Source organism: Carcharhinus amblyrhynchos, chromosome 18 (genome assembly GCF_965287045.1).
Source record: "Carcharhinus amblyrhynchos chromosome 18, sCarAmb.v2.hapA, whole genome shotgun sequence".
NCBI classification, from domain to species: Eukaryota; Metazoa; Chordata; class Chondrichthyes; order Carcharhiniformes; family Carcharhinidae; genus Carcharhinus; species Carcharhinus amblyrhynchos.
In genome coordinates, this window is record NC_137341.1 from 12,191,713 (window position 1) to 12,210,061 (window position 18,349).

General features: G+C 41.6%; 1 protein-coding gene across 1 annotated transcript; it reads left to right on the plus strand.

Moving 5' to 3' along the window:
- The first annotated feature begins 380 nt into the window (after nt 1–380).
- LOC145354650 (importin subunit alpha-5-like) lies at nt 381–17,753 on the plus strand. The gene is made up of 10 exons (XM_080206081.1): nt 381–449; nt 2,313–2,447; nt 2,903–2,988; nt 5,512–5,780; nt 5,855–5,937; nt 7,497–7,760; nt 13,531–13,764; nt 14,883–15,065; nt 17,051–17,200; nt 17,664–17,753. Exons 1-10 carry the CDS (start codon nt 381–383, stop codon nt 17,751–17,753), a joined length of 1,563 nt encoding a protein of 520 aa, XP_080062207.1.
- The last annotated feature ends 596 nt before the right edge of the window (nt 17,754–18,349 follow it).

The following is an 18,349-nucleotide window of genomic DNA, read 5'->3' on the forward strand; positions in this document are numbered from 1 at the left end:
GGATCACAAAGAAACATGACCAATTCATGAGGTGATGTATTGAGTACAGCCATTTCCTCATTTTAACTACAATTTAAAAAATTTTTAAACTACAAAAAGTATTTTAGGACATGTCAGCCTGCTTTTTAATCCAGTTGCTGAAAATGTTCTGGCCTTCATGTTTCATTGGCTTGCCATTCCTGTATAATGGTTGCTGAGCTCATTTTTACCTTGTATTAATAACCATGCTTTGAGCTAAACCTCAGTTGGCTTATGCTTCAAACCATGTTGTTTGGGTCATTGTTTACTGCTTTAACAGTTGAAAGTTCTTGTACAACAAACCTGTTAACGGAATTTATAATTGATCTCTAATTGCATGTTTTCAAATGCAGGCAGTCACCATGTCTACCACCAGTGAAATGAAGCAAGATAGGATGAACCAATTCAAGAATCGAGGCAAGATTCCAGAGGTAATTGGGTTGTTTCTTGCATAGAATAGCTTTACTCTTCAATATGCATTTAGATAAAATTGGAACTGGAAACAAGTCTGACCAACATAACTAAACTGGCTGGGTATCTCACCTGAATGGTGTTTGTCTAATAAAACACAATTGGATGCAACAGAGTTTATATCAAAGATGTATCTGTGGGCTCTGATTTAATACTTCTATCCTAGCCCCAGGAGTTTTTGTGGATGTTATCAAATATTCAAGTGATACGGGGTGAGGCATTCTCTTGGTGAAAAGAGATGTGGACAACAGCACAAAAAGTGACATTACTCAGGGTAAAAATATATCACCTGTTGGGGTGTGCCACAGGATGAGGAGACTTCTCCAAGACAAAAGGAGAATTGCTGGCTTGTGGCAGTCTGTCCCCCTTTCGACTGTCTTTACTTGTTGAATAGGCTGTTCCTATGATGGGTTTTATTGTGGATGATTTGATTTTTAAACTTTGTCTATTAAAGTTCCTGTGTTTATGTATTTGCCAGTGGTAATATGGTGCTTAACAAGTCACATCACCCCCACATTGCCCTGGGAGGTTGTTGCCTCTTTGAACACTCCAACCTGTTAAAACACTTTTTTAACCCACGGACCATGATGCATTTAAGCAGTGACTTTTGTTCTGATATTAATCTCCATCTGTTTTCCCTTGGACCTCAGTTCTCTGAATTCAGTACTCTTACCTCTGTTTCCTCCACAGAAACTGTATCTCCTCTTGTTCTCTGAGCACTTGCTCCCAGCCAGACTCTTGAATTTCTTTCTAAATGCCTCTGTTTCATAGCCCTCTGATTATTTAGATACTCCTTTTCAAAACTTGCCATTTTGATCTTTTGGGTAACCCCTCAAATCCCCTTCTGACCATTTTAAAGTTTACTTTTTAAAGTTCTAACATCCTTAAAGGAAAAAGGAACACGTCAGTCAGCTCAACACTGGTGGTAGGAAAAAGAGTCCAATCCCTGCAAGGAAAGTAGTAAGACGTGTTGAAGACCGAACTCTCTTGCTTGATGATCTTGATACTAAATTGATGATGGTGCTCGAGCATGGCAACTTGCAAGCTGTGTCCAGCATATTCTCTAATTGTCTTTTACAGTTTTGTGCTTTTCAAACTGTATGCTTCAGCTGTAACTGTCCTTCTCTACATACTGTGCTTTGTAAAGCACGCAAGAAACAATACTTGGTGTATAATAAACCATAAGACATAGCAGAATTAGGCCATTTGGCCCATCAACTCTGCTCTGCCATTCAATCATGGGTGATGTGATTCTCATCCCCATTCTCCTGCCTCCTCCCCATAACCCTTGATCCCCTTATTGATTAAGAATCCATCTGTCCTAAAGACACTGACCTGGCCTCCACAGCCCTCTGTGACAAAGCTTTGACAAAAGGTCATCTGGACTCAACATGAGCTCTTTTCTTTCCTTATAGCTCCTGCCAGACCTGCTGAGATTTTCCAGCATTTTTCTCCTTTGGTTCCAGATTCCAGTATCTGCAGTAACTTGCTTTTATCTGCTGTCCTTGTCTTGTCTGGCCTATATGTGACTCCAGACCCGCAGCAGTGTGGTTGACTGCAAATACCCCCTGAAACAGCTCAGCAAGCTACTCCATACAAGGGCAATTAGGGATGGTGAAATGCCAGCCCAGCCAGTGATACCCACATCCCATTTAAGAATGAAAAAGCTCTCTGCCAACAACAATTGAAGTAACTGCCAAGTGTTGAATGCATGGAAGACTGACTTGATGAGAGCAAGAAGAACATTGTGCTTTCAAGGATTTTAAATTTTGGAAACTGTTTCACTTGTCTGTAATTACTAGTGTTTTTTTTTGCTTAAACAGATACACAGAAAACAGAGAATTGATGCTTCCATTGAATTACGGAAAGCCAAACGGGATGAACAGATCATGAAGCGACGGAATATAAGCATTTTTCCAGATGGTCACCCTTCGCTACAAAACCTTGCTGGAATAAACGTACATGTAACATTACATTTGATTATATTTTTGCCAAGCATCAAATTAACAATAGAAAATATTGTAATCCCAACATTGTTTCAGTTTTGCCTCGGTTGTCTGTATGAAATAAGCATCTATTAAATTGTCAAATCTGATTCTTAGTCTCTGATCTGTAGTCAGTCATTCAATGCCATGGGATAGTGAAGTTGAGAGAAGCCTCAAGTCTATGCCTTAACTTGTCTTTGTGTGTACATGTACTAAGCATGTGCTTTGTTTTATGACCAACCACATAGATTAATGGTGTAGAAATAGAAAATAAATCTCCCAGTGTAAGGTACAAAGACATGAATGTCGTTTATTTATACTGTTTCCTATCATGATTTTTAATCTATCTTCTAGAGTGACTTATTTGCTGAATGAAAGTTACTGCTCCATGTTTAAGGTGTCTTAATTTGCTGTTTCCCTCATTTCAGGATCGTGAAATGACCATAGAAGAGATTGTGAAGGGAGTAAACAGCGATGACCCATTGCTACAGCTGCAAGCTACAAATGGAGCTAGGTAGAGGCATTCTTATTTCATTGCATAGTGCACACGTTTTCCATCTCCTGTTCGGAAGATTGAAGTGTTCAAATCAAATAAGTCAATGGACCCAATGCATAAAAGTCACTTTTATTGCCAGTGTGCATGATCTGTAAAGCACTTGTGAATTTCAGTTGACTGCAATACTGGGAGTGCTTGAACTAATATTTAACTCGTGCATTGTTGTATGGGTAACTTTTTTAACAAACTGCCTGTACCCTCTTCCTCCCCAAGTAAAATTAAAAAATGTTTAATTTTTAAACTAAAATCAGATGAAATTTGATAACTCAGTTCACTTCTTTTAAAACCCTATGTCTATGAAGATAAGCCTTTAGTTGAAGGATATTGACATTAGGAGTAGTAGAATAAGCATTCAGCTTCAAAACAAAAGTCATAGTATTATAGAATCCAGAAGGAGCCTGTTCAGTACACTAATAATAACCCTACCCTGTAGCCTCACATATTTACCTTCTAATATCCCTGGACACTAAGGACCATTTGAGCATAGCCAATCAATCTAACCCTGTGGGAGGAAACTCACAGACATGGGGAGAACGTGTGAACTCTGCAGCACAGTCATCAGAGGCTGAAACTGAACCTGGGTTCTTGGTGCTGAGGCAGCAGTGCTAACTATAGCCACCATGTGGTCCCACATTATTTTCCATCCCAATAGTGTGCCTTGACCGACCACCCACCCACAGCATCCTTTGCACACCATGTGATGCTAACCACTTTAAGTCTACAGAATGGTCAATATAATGAAACATCTACACTTTGTAATGTTCTTGCACCGCTGTTCAAGTGCATTTCAGATGGAACCATTGCATCCAACGAACTTCTTGGTTCCATTCAAGCTAGGGCCTTGAAGAAAAAGGCTATTGCCCATCCTAGTCATAAGAACATAAGAAATAGGAACAGGAGAAGGCTATCTAGCCCTTCGAGCCTGCCCTGCCATTCAATAAGATCATGGTTGATCTGAAGTGGATCAGTTCCACTTTCCTGCTTTCTCCCCATAACCCTTTAATTCCCTTGTCTATCAAAAACCTATCTACCGTGACTTAAATATATTTAGCAAGGCAGCCGCCACCACTTCAACAGGCAGAGAATTCGAGATTCACCACCCTTTGAGTGAAGAAGTTCCTCCTCAACTCTGATCTAAACTGCACCACCCCCCCCCCCCCCCCCCCTCCTTATCTTGAGGCTGTGTCCTATAGTCCTGCTATCCTTTCTAAGCGGGAAGAATGTCTCTACCTCTACCCTATCCATCCCCTTCATTATCTTATATGTCTCTATAAGATTCCCCCTCATCCTTCTAAACTCCTACGAGGACAGACCCAGTCTATTTAGTCTCTCTTCATAGTCCAACCCCCTCACCTCCGGCATCAGCCGAGTGAATCTCCTCTGCACTCCCTCCAAGGCCAATATATCCTTCTGCAAGTGCGGCGACCAAAACGGCACACAGTACTCCAGCTGCGGCCTCACCAGTACCTGTACAGTTGCAGCAAGACCTCCTGCTTTTATATTCTATCCCCCTTGCCACTAAGGCCAGCATTCCATTTGCCTTCTCGATCACCTGCAGACTGGGTTTTTGCAATTCGTGCACAAGGACCCCCAGGTCCATCTGCACCATAGCATGCTGCAGCTTTTCACCCTTTAAATAGTAATCCCTCCTACTATTATTCCTGCCAAAGTGGATAACCTCACACTTGCCAAGATTATACTCCATCTGCCAGGTCCTCGCCCACTCGCTCAGCCTATTGAGATCCCTCTGCAGACTTTCCACACCCTCAGCACAATTTGCTTTTCTACTTGTCTTCCTGTCATCAGCAAATTTCATCACCCTACACTCAGCCCCCTCCTCCAGATCATCGATATAAATGGTAAATAGCTGAGGACCCAGCACTGATCCCTGGGGCACTCCACTAGTCACCAACCGCCAATCCGAATAGCACCCATTGATACCAACTCTCTGCCTCCTATTTGACAGCCAATCCTCTATCCACGCTAACACCTTACCCCCAACTCCATGCCCCCTAACCTTCTGAAGCAATCTTTCGTGAGGCACCTTATCAAACGCCTTTTGAAAATCTAAAAACACCACATCCACCATTTCCCCTGTCTACTGCACGAGTCACCGTGCTCATAGAAATCCAATAAATTTGTCAAACACGACTTCCCCTTAAATCTGTGCTGTGTCTGTGCGATCAAACCATTCTTTTCTAGATGCCTCGCTATTTCTTTGACAGATTTGAGCATTTTTCTAACTACAGACGTTAAACTAACCGGCCTATAATTCCCTGCTTTTTGTCTGCTACCTTTTTTAAACAGCGGCGTAACATTAGCCGTTTTCCAATCTTCTGGCACTTCCCCGGAGTCCAGCGAGTTTTGGTAAATAGTTACTAAGATTACTAGTCTTGGCAATTTTCCTTGCATTGTGAGGTTTAGAGAAATAACTAATTGAGGGAAACGTAAGTATCTTCACATTATTCATTTTCTTGACAGGAAACTTCTGTCACGAGCATGGAAACCTCCACTGGATGAAATTATTGAGGCAGGTCTAATTAAGAAGCTTGTTGAATTCCTTGGTCAAGATGACAATTCTGCAATACAGTTTCAGTCAGCCTGGGCACTGACAAACATTTCCTCTGGAACATCAGCACAAACTAGGGCAGTGGTGGAAGGAGGTGCAATTCCACCACTTGTACATCTCCTTTCCTCTCCATGCATGCACATCAGTGAGCAAGCTGTGTGGGCTTTGGGTAACATTGCAGGTATGACAGCACCAATTAAAGTTTAACTTGACTACTAAACAAATGGAGGTAGTAACTTGTTCAAACTTTTCCAGGTGATGGCCCACTCTTTCGTGATGCAGTCATTCAATGCTCTGCTGTCCCCCCACTTCTAGGATTGGTGCAACCTGACATCCCTGTAAGTCCAAATGGTTGCTTGTATTTTGCTGCATCGAATGTAATGCTTGAATGAGTTGAACTTGGGTGGTTCTAATGACTATTTGAATTAAATTACAATGAATAACGAATACAATAGTGGTAAGGTTCCCTTGTTGCACCTTTCTCCCCCTGTCTCTTGCTGTGCTGGATTACACAGCCAAAGGCTTCACTGGGATGATGAATAAAGGAGAGGGGTGGGTGATGTGTATCCTCCAAGATGGAAGGTTGTAGGTTACAACAATTCTCCAGGATGCAGCTTTGGCATATATTAGAACGAACATTTGAAAGGCTGCCACTTTGTCATAAATATCATTTTGAAACATTAAACTGAGGCCACCATCAGGGATCCAATGAAACTGTTGGACAAATTCCTGCCTTTCTGGTCAATAATCATTCCCCAACAACAACACATTAATGAATTATTTATTCCTTTTGTTGAATCCCTCCATGTTCAAATGCAACAAGACCTAGACAATATCAGGCTAGGAAGTGGAAAGTAACATTTGAAACCATGTCAGACCATGATCATCTCAGAATCTAATCTCCCTTCAGTGTTCAATGGAATTGCTATTTCTGGATTTCCAGTTGGTTCCCCCACCCCCCCAAACTCCCTAATACCAACATATTGGTGGTTATCATTGACAAAAATTTGAAGTGGACCAACAGCATAAATACTGCAGCTGGGAATTCCATGGCCAGTAATTCTTTGTGGAGATGCCAGTGTTGGACTGGGGTAAACACAGTAAGAAGTTTCAACACTAGATTGAAGTCCAACAGATTTATTTGGTATCAAAAGCCCACTAGCTTTCAGAGTGCTTGCTGCTCCTTGGTCAGCTAAGTGGGAGTTCGGTTCATGAGCTGGGCATAAAGACAAACTCAATTTACAAAGTAATAGTTGGAATGTGAGTCTTTACAGGTAATCAAGTCAATAAGATACAGACAATGTGAGTGGAGAGAGGGTTAAGCATAGGTTAGAGATGTGTATTGTCTCCAGACAGGACAGTTAGTGAGACGTACGACAGTGCAGAGTTGCTGAACAGAAGCTGATAGCCAAGTTCTGCACACATGAGGATGGCCTCAACTGGCATCTTGGGTTCATGTCACACCATTTGTAACCCCCTGTGACTTACCTGGGCTTGCAAAATCTCACTAACTGTCCTGTCTGGAGACAATAGACATCCCTTTAATGTGTGCTTAACCCTCTCCACTCACATTGTCTGTATCTTGATTACCTCAAGACTTGCATTCCAATGATTATTTTGTAAATTGAGTTTGTCTTTATGCCTGGCTCGTGAACAGAACTCCCACTTAGCTGACAAAGGAGCAGCAAGCACTCTGAAAGCTAGTGAATCTTCCTAACAGATAAACCTGTTGGACTTCAACCTGGTATTGAGACTTCTTACTGTGTTTACCCCAGTCCAACACCAGCATCTCCACATTGCAAAATTTGGACGTCAATGTAGAAGTAAAACTTTGACTTGACTAATTCCCTCTTTCTCCTCACTGTAGTGGCATAATTCAGTTTCATTTCAATTCTAGGTTGGCTTCCTGCGCAATATCACATGGACCATGTCAAACTTATGTCGCAACAAAAATCCACATCCACCCCTTGAGACAATTCAACTGATGCTTCCCACACTGATTCAATTGCTTCATTATGATGATGAAGCTGTTTTGTCTGATGCTTGTTGGGCAGTATCGTACCTGACAGATGGCCCGAATGAACGGATTGAGGAGGTGGTTCGCACTGGTATTTTGATGAGGCTTGTGCAATTGTTGCTGAAGGATCAGCTGCCTGTGTTGGTGAGTCATTTCACAATTGGAACTCTACCCTATTTTTCATGGGTTTTTGAGGGTGGAAAAGCAGTAATGGCTTTGAATCCTGAAACTGGTGTGACATCTGACAACTTCAGATGTAGCAACAAGTCTCTGAATTTGACATGTTTCTTCCAGGATATATTCAGAGGCTTCATCTGGGATGTGTTATTTATCAGCTTTTTCTTGCTGATGGGGCAGAACACTGGAGCAAAGAACCACCAAGTTGTGATTAGTTGGGACCATGTTGTAAGGCCCTAACTATATAAGGGATGTGAGTTTTAAACCAAGATGTGGTTTGCACTGATTTGAGCTGTTGCCTCTGCAGAATAGAAAATGAAACTCAGTCTTAAACACCCCAATGATGTCATCAAATCATGTGACTGGCTCCAAAAGTAATCATGCAGCCAATTGCATTTTAACAAATATTTAAATTGGATACTGTGTTGGATCTGCTGTAGTTCAGTTTGTTGCCTTTTTAGTTAATGATTTGATCAGCTATTTGGAAAATGGTGCATGCATTTTGTGCTTGTGGTGTTTGTGGGAGAGGAATCCTGTAGCATGCTGCTTGTGTTCAGTACCAACAAATGCAAGTTCCTGCAGGTAAAGCTTTCTTTGGAATTAGCTGCTTCCCCTTGAATTTTGAAGGAATAATTCATTTAACTGCAGCTTCTAGCCCTGCTAACATGCTGTCACTATGCTTTTGAGGCTTTGCTTATTCTAGAAGCGTCTTGATGGTTGGTACAGCTGGAGATATGTCTTTGGCCCAAATTGGGCTTATGAGAACATATGATAGAAATATTGTGACCCTGCAAGGAGCAATCAGAGCATCATGGGAAAGTTATTGCCCTGAGACTGCAGATCCTGGCTGAACATCTACTCAAATCCCACTGAGGTTTCACAATTAGTAGACGTACAATTGTGACCTTTGTCTTGGATCTCACCAAGATACAATTCATGACAGCATGAAGGATTAGGTCTGCAATGGGGGTCACAGGCTTGTGTTCTGGCACTCTTTTATCTGCAGAGTGTGGGTACCAGAACTGGCCAAGCTGTTTGCCCTGAGATCCAAACAAGCTGCACTGAAAATGCTGCATAACATTCCTGCATTAACACACGGAGCAAGACAAGAAACTTGATGCTGTGACAACAGGCTGAGAATTCTGCAGCAAGGAGCCTGTCCATCTATTAGGCACAAATCAGGAGTGATGAAATGCCTAGGTGAGTACAGCTCCAACCATGTTCCAGCACCCAGGATAAAGGGTGCCATTCAAGCAGGCTGCTATCTACTATGGATGTGGTTTAACCATCACATCAGAAGTCAAATATGGTCCAGATACTAGCATACCCTTGTCCATCTAGAAAATGTGGTGCTGGAGGTTGTTACCTCCATATTCCAGCTTCACAAACACCCCAGCAAGATGAAACACACATTACCAAAGCTGTACACGGTCAGCTTATGTTGAGCAAAAGTGTGGAACAAGCCTGTAACCTGGTGGGACCTGAACAGCATTGGGGGAGAAGGCTGAACAGTTTCCATGTTGGCAATATACCATTGGCATCTTGGACAGGATGAGGTTCAAGTGTGCTATTTATATTGGCATACACTGTAATCCAACAATGGTGCTGGCTTAGTCATGTTCCTCAGATGGCTGACTACTGTATACCAAAAGAGTTTCTGTACAGAACTGGTTCCTGGGTGTTATGCAAACATGACAGTCATCAGAGATTGCCTCTTTGAATACCTTCTGACCAGTGACTATCAGAAATGGAAAAGCTCAACTTCAGGAGGCAGCCAGCAAATTGTACACCTTTCTCTGCCTGTCATCTGCAGCAAGTTTGGGCAGAGTGGGGCTCCTGGTAATGCTGAACAAAGTTGACCATGATACAAAGCATCTAATGATGCAATGGAATGTTAGCCCATCTTATAATGGTTTACTTTATGAAATCATGTTTGGTATTTTTGAAATGTCTGGCACTTGTGGTTGTGCCAAATCAAAGGCACTGCCAGAACATGCATCAAGCTGGTTAAGTCTCCACTGTGTGCTTAATGGCATTATGTTTTTAAAGCTGTTAACTTTGATGCTGATGTGTTATACTTGTGCAGAGACAAAGGCAGCAAAAGAAACATCCCTGACTATGGACAGATTGGCAGCTTTATCAAAGATCAATAAGCAATTGTTTAAAGGAAGGAAATGTCATGGAGGAGTAACAGGGGAAAACTGCTTCCACTTAAGAAGTTAATTTATTTAGAAAATGGTTGAACTTTGGGAAGCCCTCTTCGGGGACAGAAATCTGAGCATAGAGACATCTAGAAATGAGTTGGTTGTGCAATCTGGCTTGGAGCCATTATCTTCTGGGAAGCTGAGCCAGAATATTAGTTGGAAGAAGTCTAGACAGCCCACAGACCTGAAGAATTTATCGTACACTTAGACAAACATGAGCTGGTTTTACTCAGAATTTTGTCTAAGCTGTGTAACCCAGCAGCTCTAATTAATCTTGTGCCTGATGGGTTTTCTCTCTAGGAAAGAGGAATAATTCCATTCTGGTTAAAAGGGATTATTTTAAGCTACGAGACACTATGTAAAAGTTGAAGCCTAGAACACTTTGTAGAATTGTATTGTACATAGTACCAGCATTTAGGAAATAATAAACTGGCCTTCATTGCAAGCAGCCTGAAGTAGAGATTAAGTCATCCTGTAACAACATGGTCTCATTTTGTGCAAGGATATACTTGTCTTTGGAGATGATGCAATGAAGATTATGTTGATAGCTGGATGTCCTTAGTGCAATTGGCCTACATTCTGGAATCTAGAATTAGTTGATTTTTGTCAATACTGTGCACTTCCATGAAGAACTTCATAAAATCGCAAGTGAAGAAGGAGACCATTCAGCCATCAAGTCTGTACCAATCACAATCCCACCCAGGCCCTATGCCTGTAACTCTGATTTTTTTAGCCTGCTAATCCTCTGACACTGAGGGGCAATTTAGCATAGCCAATCCGCCTAACACATGTGCTTGCACTGGTGGGGAGGGAGAAGGGAGGAGGAATCACAAAATTGGCAAACAGGTAAAATGTACAGACTCCACACTGATCCTGGGTCCCTGGTGTTGAGGCAGCAATGCCAACCACTGCCACCATACCACCACTTGACTATGTAAATACTGGGAAGTTAGTGCAAAGCTCTGATTCATGAGGATTGGCCATTCCAGAGCTGAGATGAGAAATTTCTTCATTCCAAGTTGTGATCTTGGCATCCCCAAGGCATCTAGGGTATAAAATGCCAATACCCAAACTGTTTAAATGCAGGGAGTTGAGATCTGCAATCCAAGTCAATTGACTGGCAAGTCTTGAACCTAATCCTTCCTTAGCACCTGCAAATGTATCTTGTGGCAAGCCCAAGTTTTGTAATTGATTCTGCTCATCAGTCACTCCAACTTGTGGAAGGCCCAAGGTTTTGTGATGCAGCTTTGAGAGCTTTTTAAAATTATTGAAGTTTGCTTTATGGATCCACCCAGAGGATTGTTTGGTTTCCAATTTTCTAAACATTAAGTTGCCTGCAGCAATGTGTGCTTTGCTTGATAGAATCAGACATCTTCCTACGAGTGGATGGAACTCATGTTAGAAACTCCAATGCTAAAATGAAGGCATTTACAAAGAAAAGGTTAGTATCACATGCTGCTTGTGGTATCAGGTTGAAACAGTGAAACATAGAAACATAGAACAGTACAGGCCCTTTGGCCCTCAATGTTGTGCCAAGCTATGTCCAAACCCAAGATCAAGCTATCCCACTTTGAGACAGCATTGAATACATTGCCACTTGGCTGACTGGTTTACTGACCACTTCAGCAACTAAACCTCCTGTGGCCATCTGCTGGCAGTCATGGAAAAGTCATGTTGACAGCCTTCATGACTATACAGGAATATACAAGGTAAGGACTAGGAGTAGACAATCTGACCCCTCAAGCCTGTTCCACCATTTAATAAGGTCATGGCTGATTTTTTTTTTTTTGGCTGCCTGCTCACCATTACCCTCATTCCTTTTACTGTGCAATAATTTATCTATCCTTGCCTTAACATTTGAATGAGGTAGCCTCAACTGCTTCACTGGGCAGGGAATTCCACAGATTCACACACTGTGTAAAGTTCCTCCTCAACTCGGTCCTAAATCTGCTTCCCCTTGAGGCCGTGCCCCCTAATTTTAGTTTCATCTGCCAGTGGAAACACCTCCCCTGCTTGTACCTTAGAGAAATACAAGATTATGAAGGGAATAGATAAGACCTCACCTCATTCTTAATTCCTTAGAGTATAGCCCCAGTTTACTGAGTCATCTCATAAGCCAACCCCTCAACTTCTTCAGAATCAACCTTTAAATCTCCTCTGTATCTCCAATGCCAGCATATCCTTTCTCAAGTAACAGGACCAAAACTGTACACCATACTCCCAGGTGTTAACTCAGCATCACCTTGTATAGTTGCAGCATAATCTCGCTATTTTGAAATCCATTCCTCTAGCAATGAAGGACAAAATGCCACTTGGCTTTTGAATTACCTGCAAACCAACTGCTTGTGATTCTTACACAAGGACACCAGTCCCTCTGCACAGCAGCATGCTGCAGTTTATTACCATTCAAAAAATAATCCATATTGCTGTTATTCCTATCAAAAATGGATGACCTCACATTTACTGACCTTGTACTCCATCTGCCAGAACCTTGCCCACTCGCGTAGACTAGGAAAGCTTCCAATCTGCTAGAGGACTTGCATCTCTAAGAAACTGGTGTACTAAGAGTTACTGGCTCCAAACTTGAATCTTGCAGTGTGGAATAAAGTTGGAACAAAAGCAAAATCTGATTACTCATCCATTTCTAATGGGCTTTAGGCAGTCATTTAATCTCAGCAAGAAGCTGGCATGGTAGTGTTTAGCTGTGATTGCTGGCTGTTAATGAATGCATTTCCCCCAGTGCTTCCCTGACATGTTTCCATTGAAATAGAGCTTTAGCTCTACACTGGGGGTGCAGAGAGCTTTATTTCTAGACTGGGAAAGTGAGTTCATTAGAGTTGAAGACCTAGTTCACCTACCCATTGAGATGGTTTTTGTTTGTGGAGCTGTAGTCTGGTCAGAGCATGTCCATTAGTTTACACCCCATCAAAAGGAACATTTTTAAAAGGAGACAACAGTTGTTGAATTAGCCTGAGTGCTCATGACAAAAACTTATCGCCTGATCCCACTGGGGGTCCTAACTCTTAATCTGGGAAGCCCTGGTTTAGACCAATGACCATTATTGCACTGAATGATCTCCAGACTGTGACCTTTTGGTATCCCTTTTCAATACTTCGTGCATTAAATACAAACCACTTGTCTGGTCTGTATTTAAAGCAGCATCAGATTGAACTCCAGTTAACTCCTGGATTTTGACAAGTAATTTTCATCTGACAGTGGGGCTGGAGTAGAAACCAACTGAAAATACTGCAGCTATGCTAATCCTGGAGCAAGACTGCCTTTCAGGTTTTTTTTTTTGCTTTTACTTCTGTAGTACAAGGTTCCACTTCTTCTGTTCTCTAATTTGATCCACAATCAACACCTGCCTTTTTCTATGTGGCTCTGTCACATTTGGTGATGGAGGCTCCATCTTTAACAGCATCTTCAGAAATCAAGACATCCAATGATCTGACCAATTTCTCTACATAGCCTTGTAGTAATTGCAGTAGCAGAATATGAAACCACATTTCTGAATATTTTTTGTTCCTTTCCAGACACCTGCTCTTCGTGCTGTGGGTAACATTGTGGCAGGAACTGATAGTCAAACAGAGGCTGCACTTGAAGCAGGTGCTCTCTCCATTCTACCAAAGCTTCTGAAACATCCCAAAACCAGTATACAGAAGGAGGCTGCTTGGGCCATTTCCAATATTGCAGCTGGACCGTCAATGCAGATTCAACAGCTGATTACTTGTGGAGTTATAGCTCCCCTTATTGAAGTTCTGGAAAGAGTAAGTACTCGGTACCATTTAAATAAGAGTAGGTTCAACATTCAGGCTGAGTTTGGATAAACTACCCGTGGACATGATCTTCAGTAGATTTATACTGCACTTAAATGTACACCTTCAGATAGGTAACCTTTGTCATGTCTGATTGGGAAATCATTCCTACTGTTAGACTGGGCAAGGTATTTCAAACAGTCATTTGGTTTGAGTGGAATGTCAGCAGTCAAGGGGAAGGCAGTGGTGTAGTGGAATTGTGACCTGTAATCAAGCAGACCTCAGTGTAATGCTCTGGGAACCCAGGTTCAAATCCCACCACAGCAGATGGTGAAATTCAAATTCAATAAAATCTGGAATTGAAAGTCTGATAACCTGGGGGGGGGGGGGTGAAAGAATGCTGAGGATTTGTTTTGGTTATTGATTCGGCCTCAATGCAGGAATTACTGGCAAGTCCAGTGTTGTCCCATTAGCTTACCCTGAAGGTGATGAACTGATGAAGGTTGTGGTATTGACATTTGCGTAGAAGGTTCTAAAGGATTTTGAAGCAGTAACAATGAAATGAGTCTGAGTTAGGATGTTCTGCAACTAATCTTGTGTCCTGCTGAATCGTGGAGATGGTGTTGAAGCTTTACTTCGGTGCTATATCTTGTATGTATGATGCTGACTAAGCTACTTTGGTGCTGAAAGTAGTGACTGACATTCCATCCACTACCTGAAACAATTGAGGCTTATTTTTGTGCTGAAACTAATATGGAGCATTCCACCCCTGGATGGTGGTGGTGCGTTGTGATGGTGATGCTGAGTCAGAGGTAGTTAAATTTTTGAGGGAATTGGTTAGATTATCCTCGTGGGAGATGGTTATTGCCTGGCACTTGTGGGGCACAAATAGGGCTTGTTGCATGTGGGCTTGTCACATTTCATTGTGAGATGTTGAGAATGGATTATTTTGTAGGTGACTGCTTATTTCATCAATCACCTATTGGATCATAAATGTATAACATCTTCACCACTGACCTTTTTTAAACTAATTACAGGCCTATGAATTTGCTGTTACCCAATTTGGTAACATTAGACTTGGTTCTGCTAATTGCCATCATTTTAATCATGGTACAATATTTGTCTTCCAGGGTGAATTTAAAGTACAAAAAGAAGCAGTTTGGGCTGTGACCAATTATACAAATGGTGGTACGGTTGAGCAAGTTGTACACCTGGTGCAGTGTGGAGTACTGGAACCTCTCATTAATTTACTAAATAACAAAGATGCCAAACTGCTGCTGGTGACCCTGGAAGCCTTGTCCAACATCTTCCTAGTAAGTTGGCTGAAACTCTTAAACCATTTAAAGCAAAAGTGGGACCAATTTGGAGGTCTTTTGAAGGCAGAAATACTAAATGATTACTTCACCCTGCTATTCAGGGAACAGAATTCTGTGAATGCAAGTCATGATATTGCTGTGTACTTGGTGTTGCAGAATTAATTCACCTGAATCAGTTGCCAAGTGTGAAATTTGCTGGGGATCTGGCCACAATTTTCCAGTGCTCCTTGGGTAAAATAGCAGTGCTGGAGGATTGCAGAGTTTGCATCCCACTTCCAAAAGGAGTGGGAAGGAAACCAAGTATAGGCCTGTTGACCTAATGTCAATGATTGGCAAACTTGAGGATCATGGGCATTTGGAATACTAAGGGTTGTAATGGGTGAGTTTGTTCAAAGCAAATTGTCTGCTGACTTCTTTGAAGTGAAGATTGGTATTTACTTTGGATACCACAGGCTTGTTCACAGAACTGAATTTACAAGATTCAAGGGGTATATGCAGCATGGACACAATCTCAGAGAAAATGCAATGATATATCCATTTTTCAGAATGGACAAATATACAGCAGTATTTCCCTGGCACCCACCCGCCTCAGGATCACTCCTTGGTTTATTAATGGCTTGAACTTTTGATTTACAGGGCATAATATCAAAGTTTGGGACACAGCTTAGAAACCTAGTGAATAATAACCCAACTTCAGCAGGACAGATTGGTGAAATGGCAGGAGGTAGCTGAGCAAGTGAATGAACCTCCACTCCTTGGGTAGAATTGATAAATGGGCAGGGTTTTTCCAGGAAAAGCAAACACTCCTTTTCCCAGCTGTTAGTTTTGCAGTGGCAATTGGGCCTCAGATCTGGGCCACACCCATCAGCAAACAAAAGAACTTAAAGGTGTCCCTCCTGTGAGGAAATTTGCCTATATTGCATGGCAGCCACCACTGTCTTGCAACTTGTGACCCTGTAACACATTGTATAGGAACCCTTGATTCACAATGTACTGCCTAACCAAATAGAAAGTTGCTCTCAATTCTCTTTCCAACAACTAAGTGTCTCTTCAACAGAGAAAATACCACAAGGGCCTGTACGGCACTGTAATGTTCCATGTTCTGTGTTAAATATTTGAAGAAGGGAAAGAACTTCTGGGATATGGTATTAATGGGTTAACTCTGGCAATGCAAATGCAATTGGCCAAAATGGCCTCCAGCACTATATCATTGTTTGTGATCCTATGATTTGGGCACTGCTATCTTGCACAAGCTATGTAGGGTGTAATGGCTCAGGAAGTCTGAATGCAAAGTAAACCCACTACTGTACACAAGTTCTGGGCCTGGTTCCTTGGAATTTGGAATGTTGATGAATATTTTGATCTGAGCTTGAGCTATTAAGGGGACAGCTATTTCTGTTGGTTTTATTGAATCAGCACTTGGGAGCATCTAAGAATGAGAAAAGGATCAAAGATGGTGCAAGTTTGGGATTCTGCTTGCCTAATGGTGGTTAATTTTTGAACAAGGAAAGTGAGGCAAAGGCAGATAGAGTTGGATCACAGGTTATCCACAATCTCATTCGAATGGTGGAACAGACTTGAGGCTATATGGCCTACTCTGCTTCCTGTAATGTTCTCCCTTTTCAGCTGACAGCAATTTCTTTAACTTGAGCAACAAAAGATGGGGAAAAAATGGTGCATTATTCTTTCCTTTGCAAACTAGTAATTATTGGCTACTCTATTGAATTAATCATCTTCAGGATAGACCAGCTTGCATATTGGATTTTTGGGGGAAAGGAGTCTTTGAAACACTCTGCATGTACTCTTGTTGTTGACCATGTCTCCAAGTTTGAATTCTGACTTTTTTGTTCTTTAAATTGGGTTACAAATCAGTCCATAGAAAAGTCTGATGATCCCAACATGTTAATTGTTCGCAGTAACTTTCCACTTGCTGTCAAGGATGCCGTGAGTTAATGCTACCCTTCAATTTTTTTTTGTTGAAGGCTGCAGAACAGTTGGGCGAGACAGATAAACTATCTCTATTGATAGAGGAACTTAGTGGCTTGGAGAAAATTGAGGCTCTTCAATTCCATCCAAATACCACCGTGTACAGAACAGCATTGAAGCTAATTGAGAAATACTTTCTTGATGAGGTAGGCACAAAAAAAACTGAACATTCTAGCACTAAATTATGTTGCTGCTGATTTTGATTCTTCAGTGTTTTCTTCCAACTTGTGGTGGCTTTTGCTGCATATTTTGTTGTGCTTACTGGGAGATGGCATGGAACTGGCATGTGCACACTTGAGTAGTTTAACAGCAGGTGAGGCCATTTGGCCTTCCCAGAGCAAGATTGCTGTTCCTGGAGTCATGAGGTGAGGAATATCTGTCTTCACAATTTCAACTATTGTCAATTGTGGCTCATTTTCATTCAGTCTTGAGGATAAATTATTGTTCATTAGCATGATTTTGTAAATCAATGTCATAACGTGTTTCAAAATGAATGCCCAGCTTCTATCCCTTGGTGGTGAGACCACAGTTGTGGTAGTGGAGAAACAGGGAGCAGTGAAAGGAGTATACACGAGTGTATTTAAACCTGAAGCATGTCTTCTCTTGCAGGAGGAGGAAGTTCCAAATGTGCAGCCTGAAGTAGCAAATGAAGAACCTTCATTTGAAGTGCATCCCAACAAAGATAAATTTATCTTTTGAAGAATTAAGCTCAGCCTTGTCTGTGCAATAACTTATCCATATTTAACAATTACTTTCACAAATAAAGAACTTTTTGCAAAACTTTCCTTTTGCAGCTTGTCATTAAAATGAGCAAATTGCTGGGATATATGATGGCAGCAATAGCAGAGCACTAAAATCTGTAATCAGGCAGAATCAACATGGCTTTGAGAAGGGGAAATGGTGTTTGAATTTATTGAACTTGTCAGCAAGTAATGGGGAACCCATGGATCTGTTGTCAGTGGATGTCTGGACTTCTGACACTGCATCAAACATTAGTACACAAAATGAAGTCATGGTGCTATGGAGGGTAAATGTGGGTAGAGGATTAGTTGGCTAACTGGGATCAGCCAGTGCTTGAATGGTCATTTTTGGGTTAGCACAATGGAGTGCCACAAGAATCAAAGCTGGGGCTGAACTACTTAACAATGACTTGGATGAAGGGTCTGATGATATGCTGACTAATTTTGACAGATTGGTAGGTAAGTGAAGTATGAAGAGGACACCTTGTAGGGTTAGGTGAGTAGGCAAACATTTGGCAGATAATATGGGAAAAATTGAACTTCTCCACGTCAGCA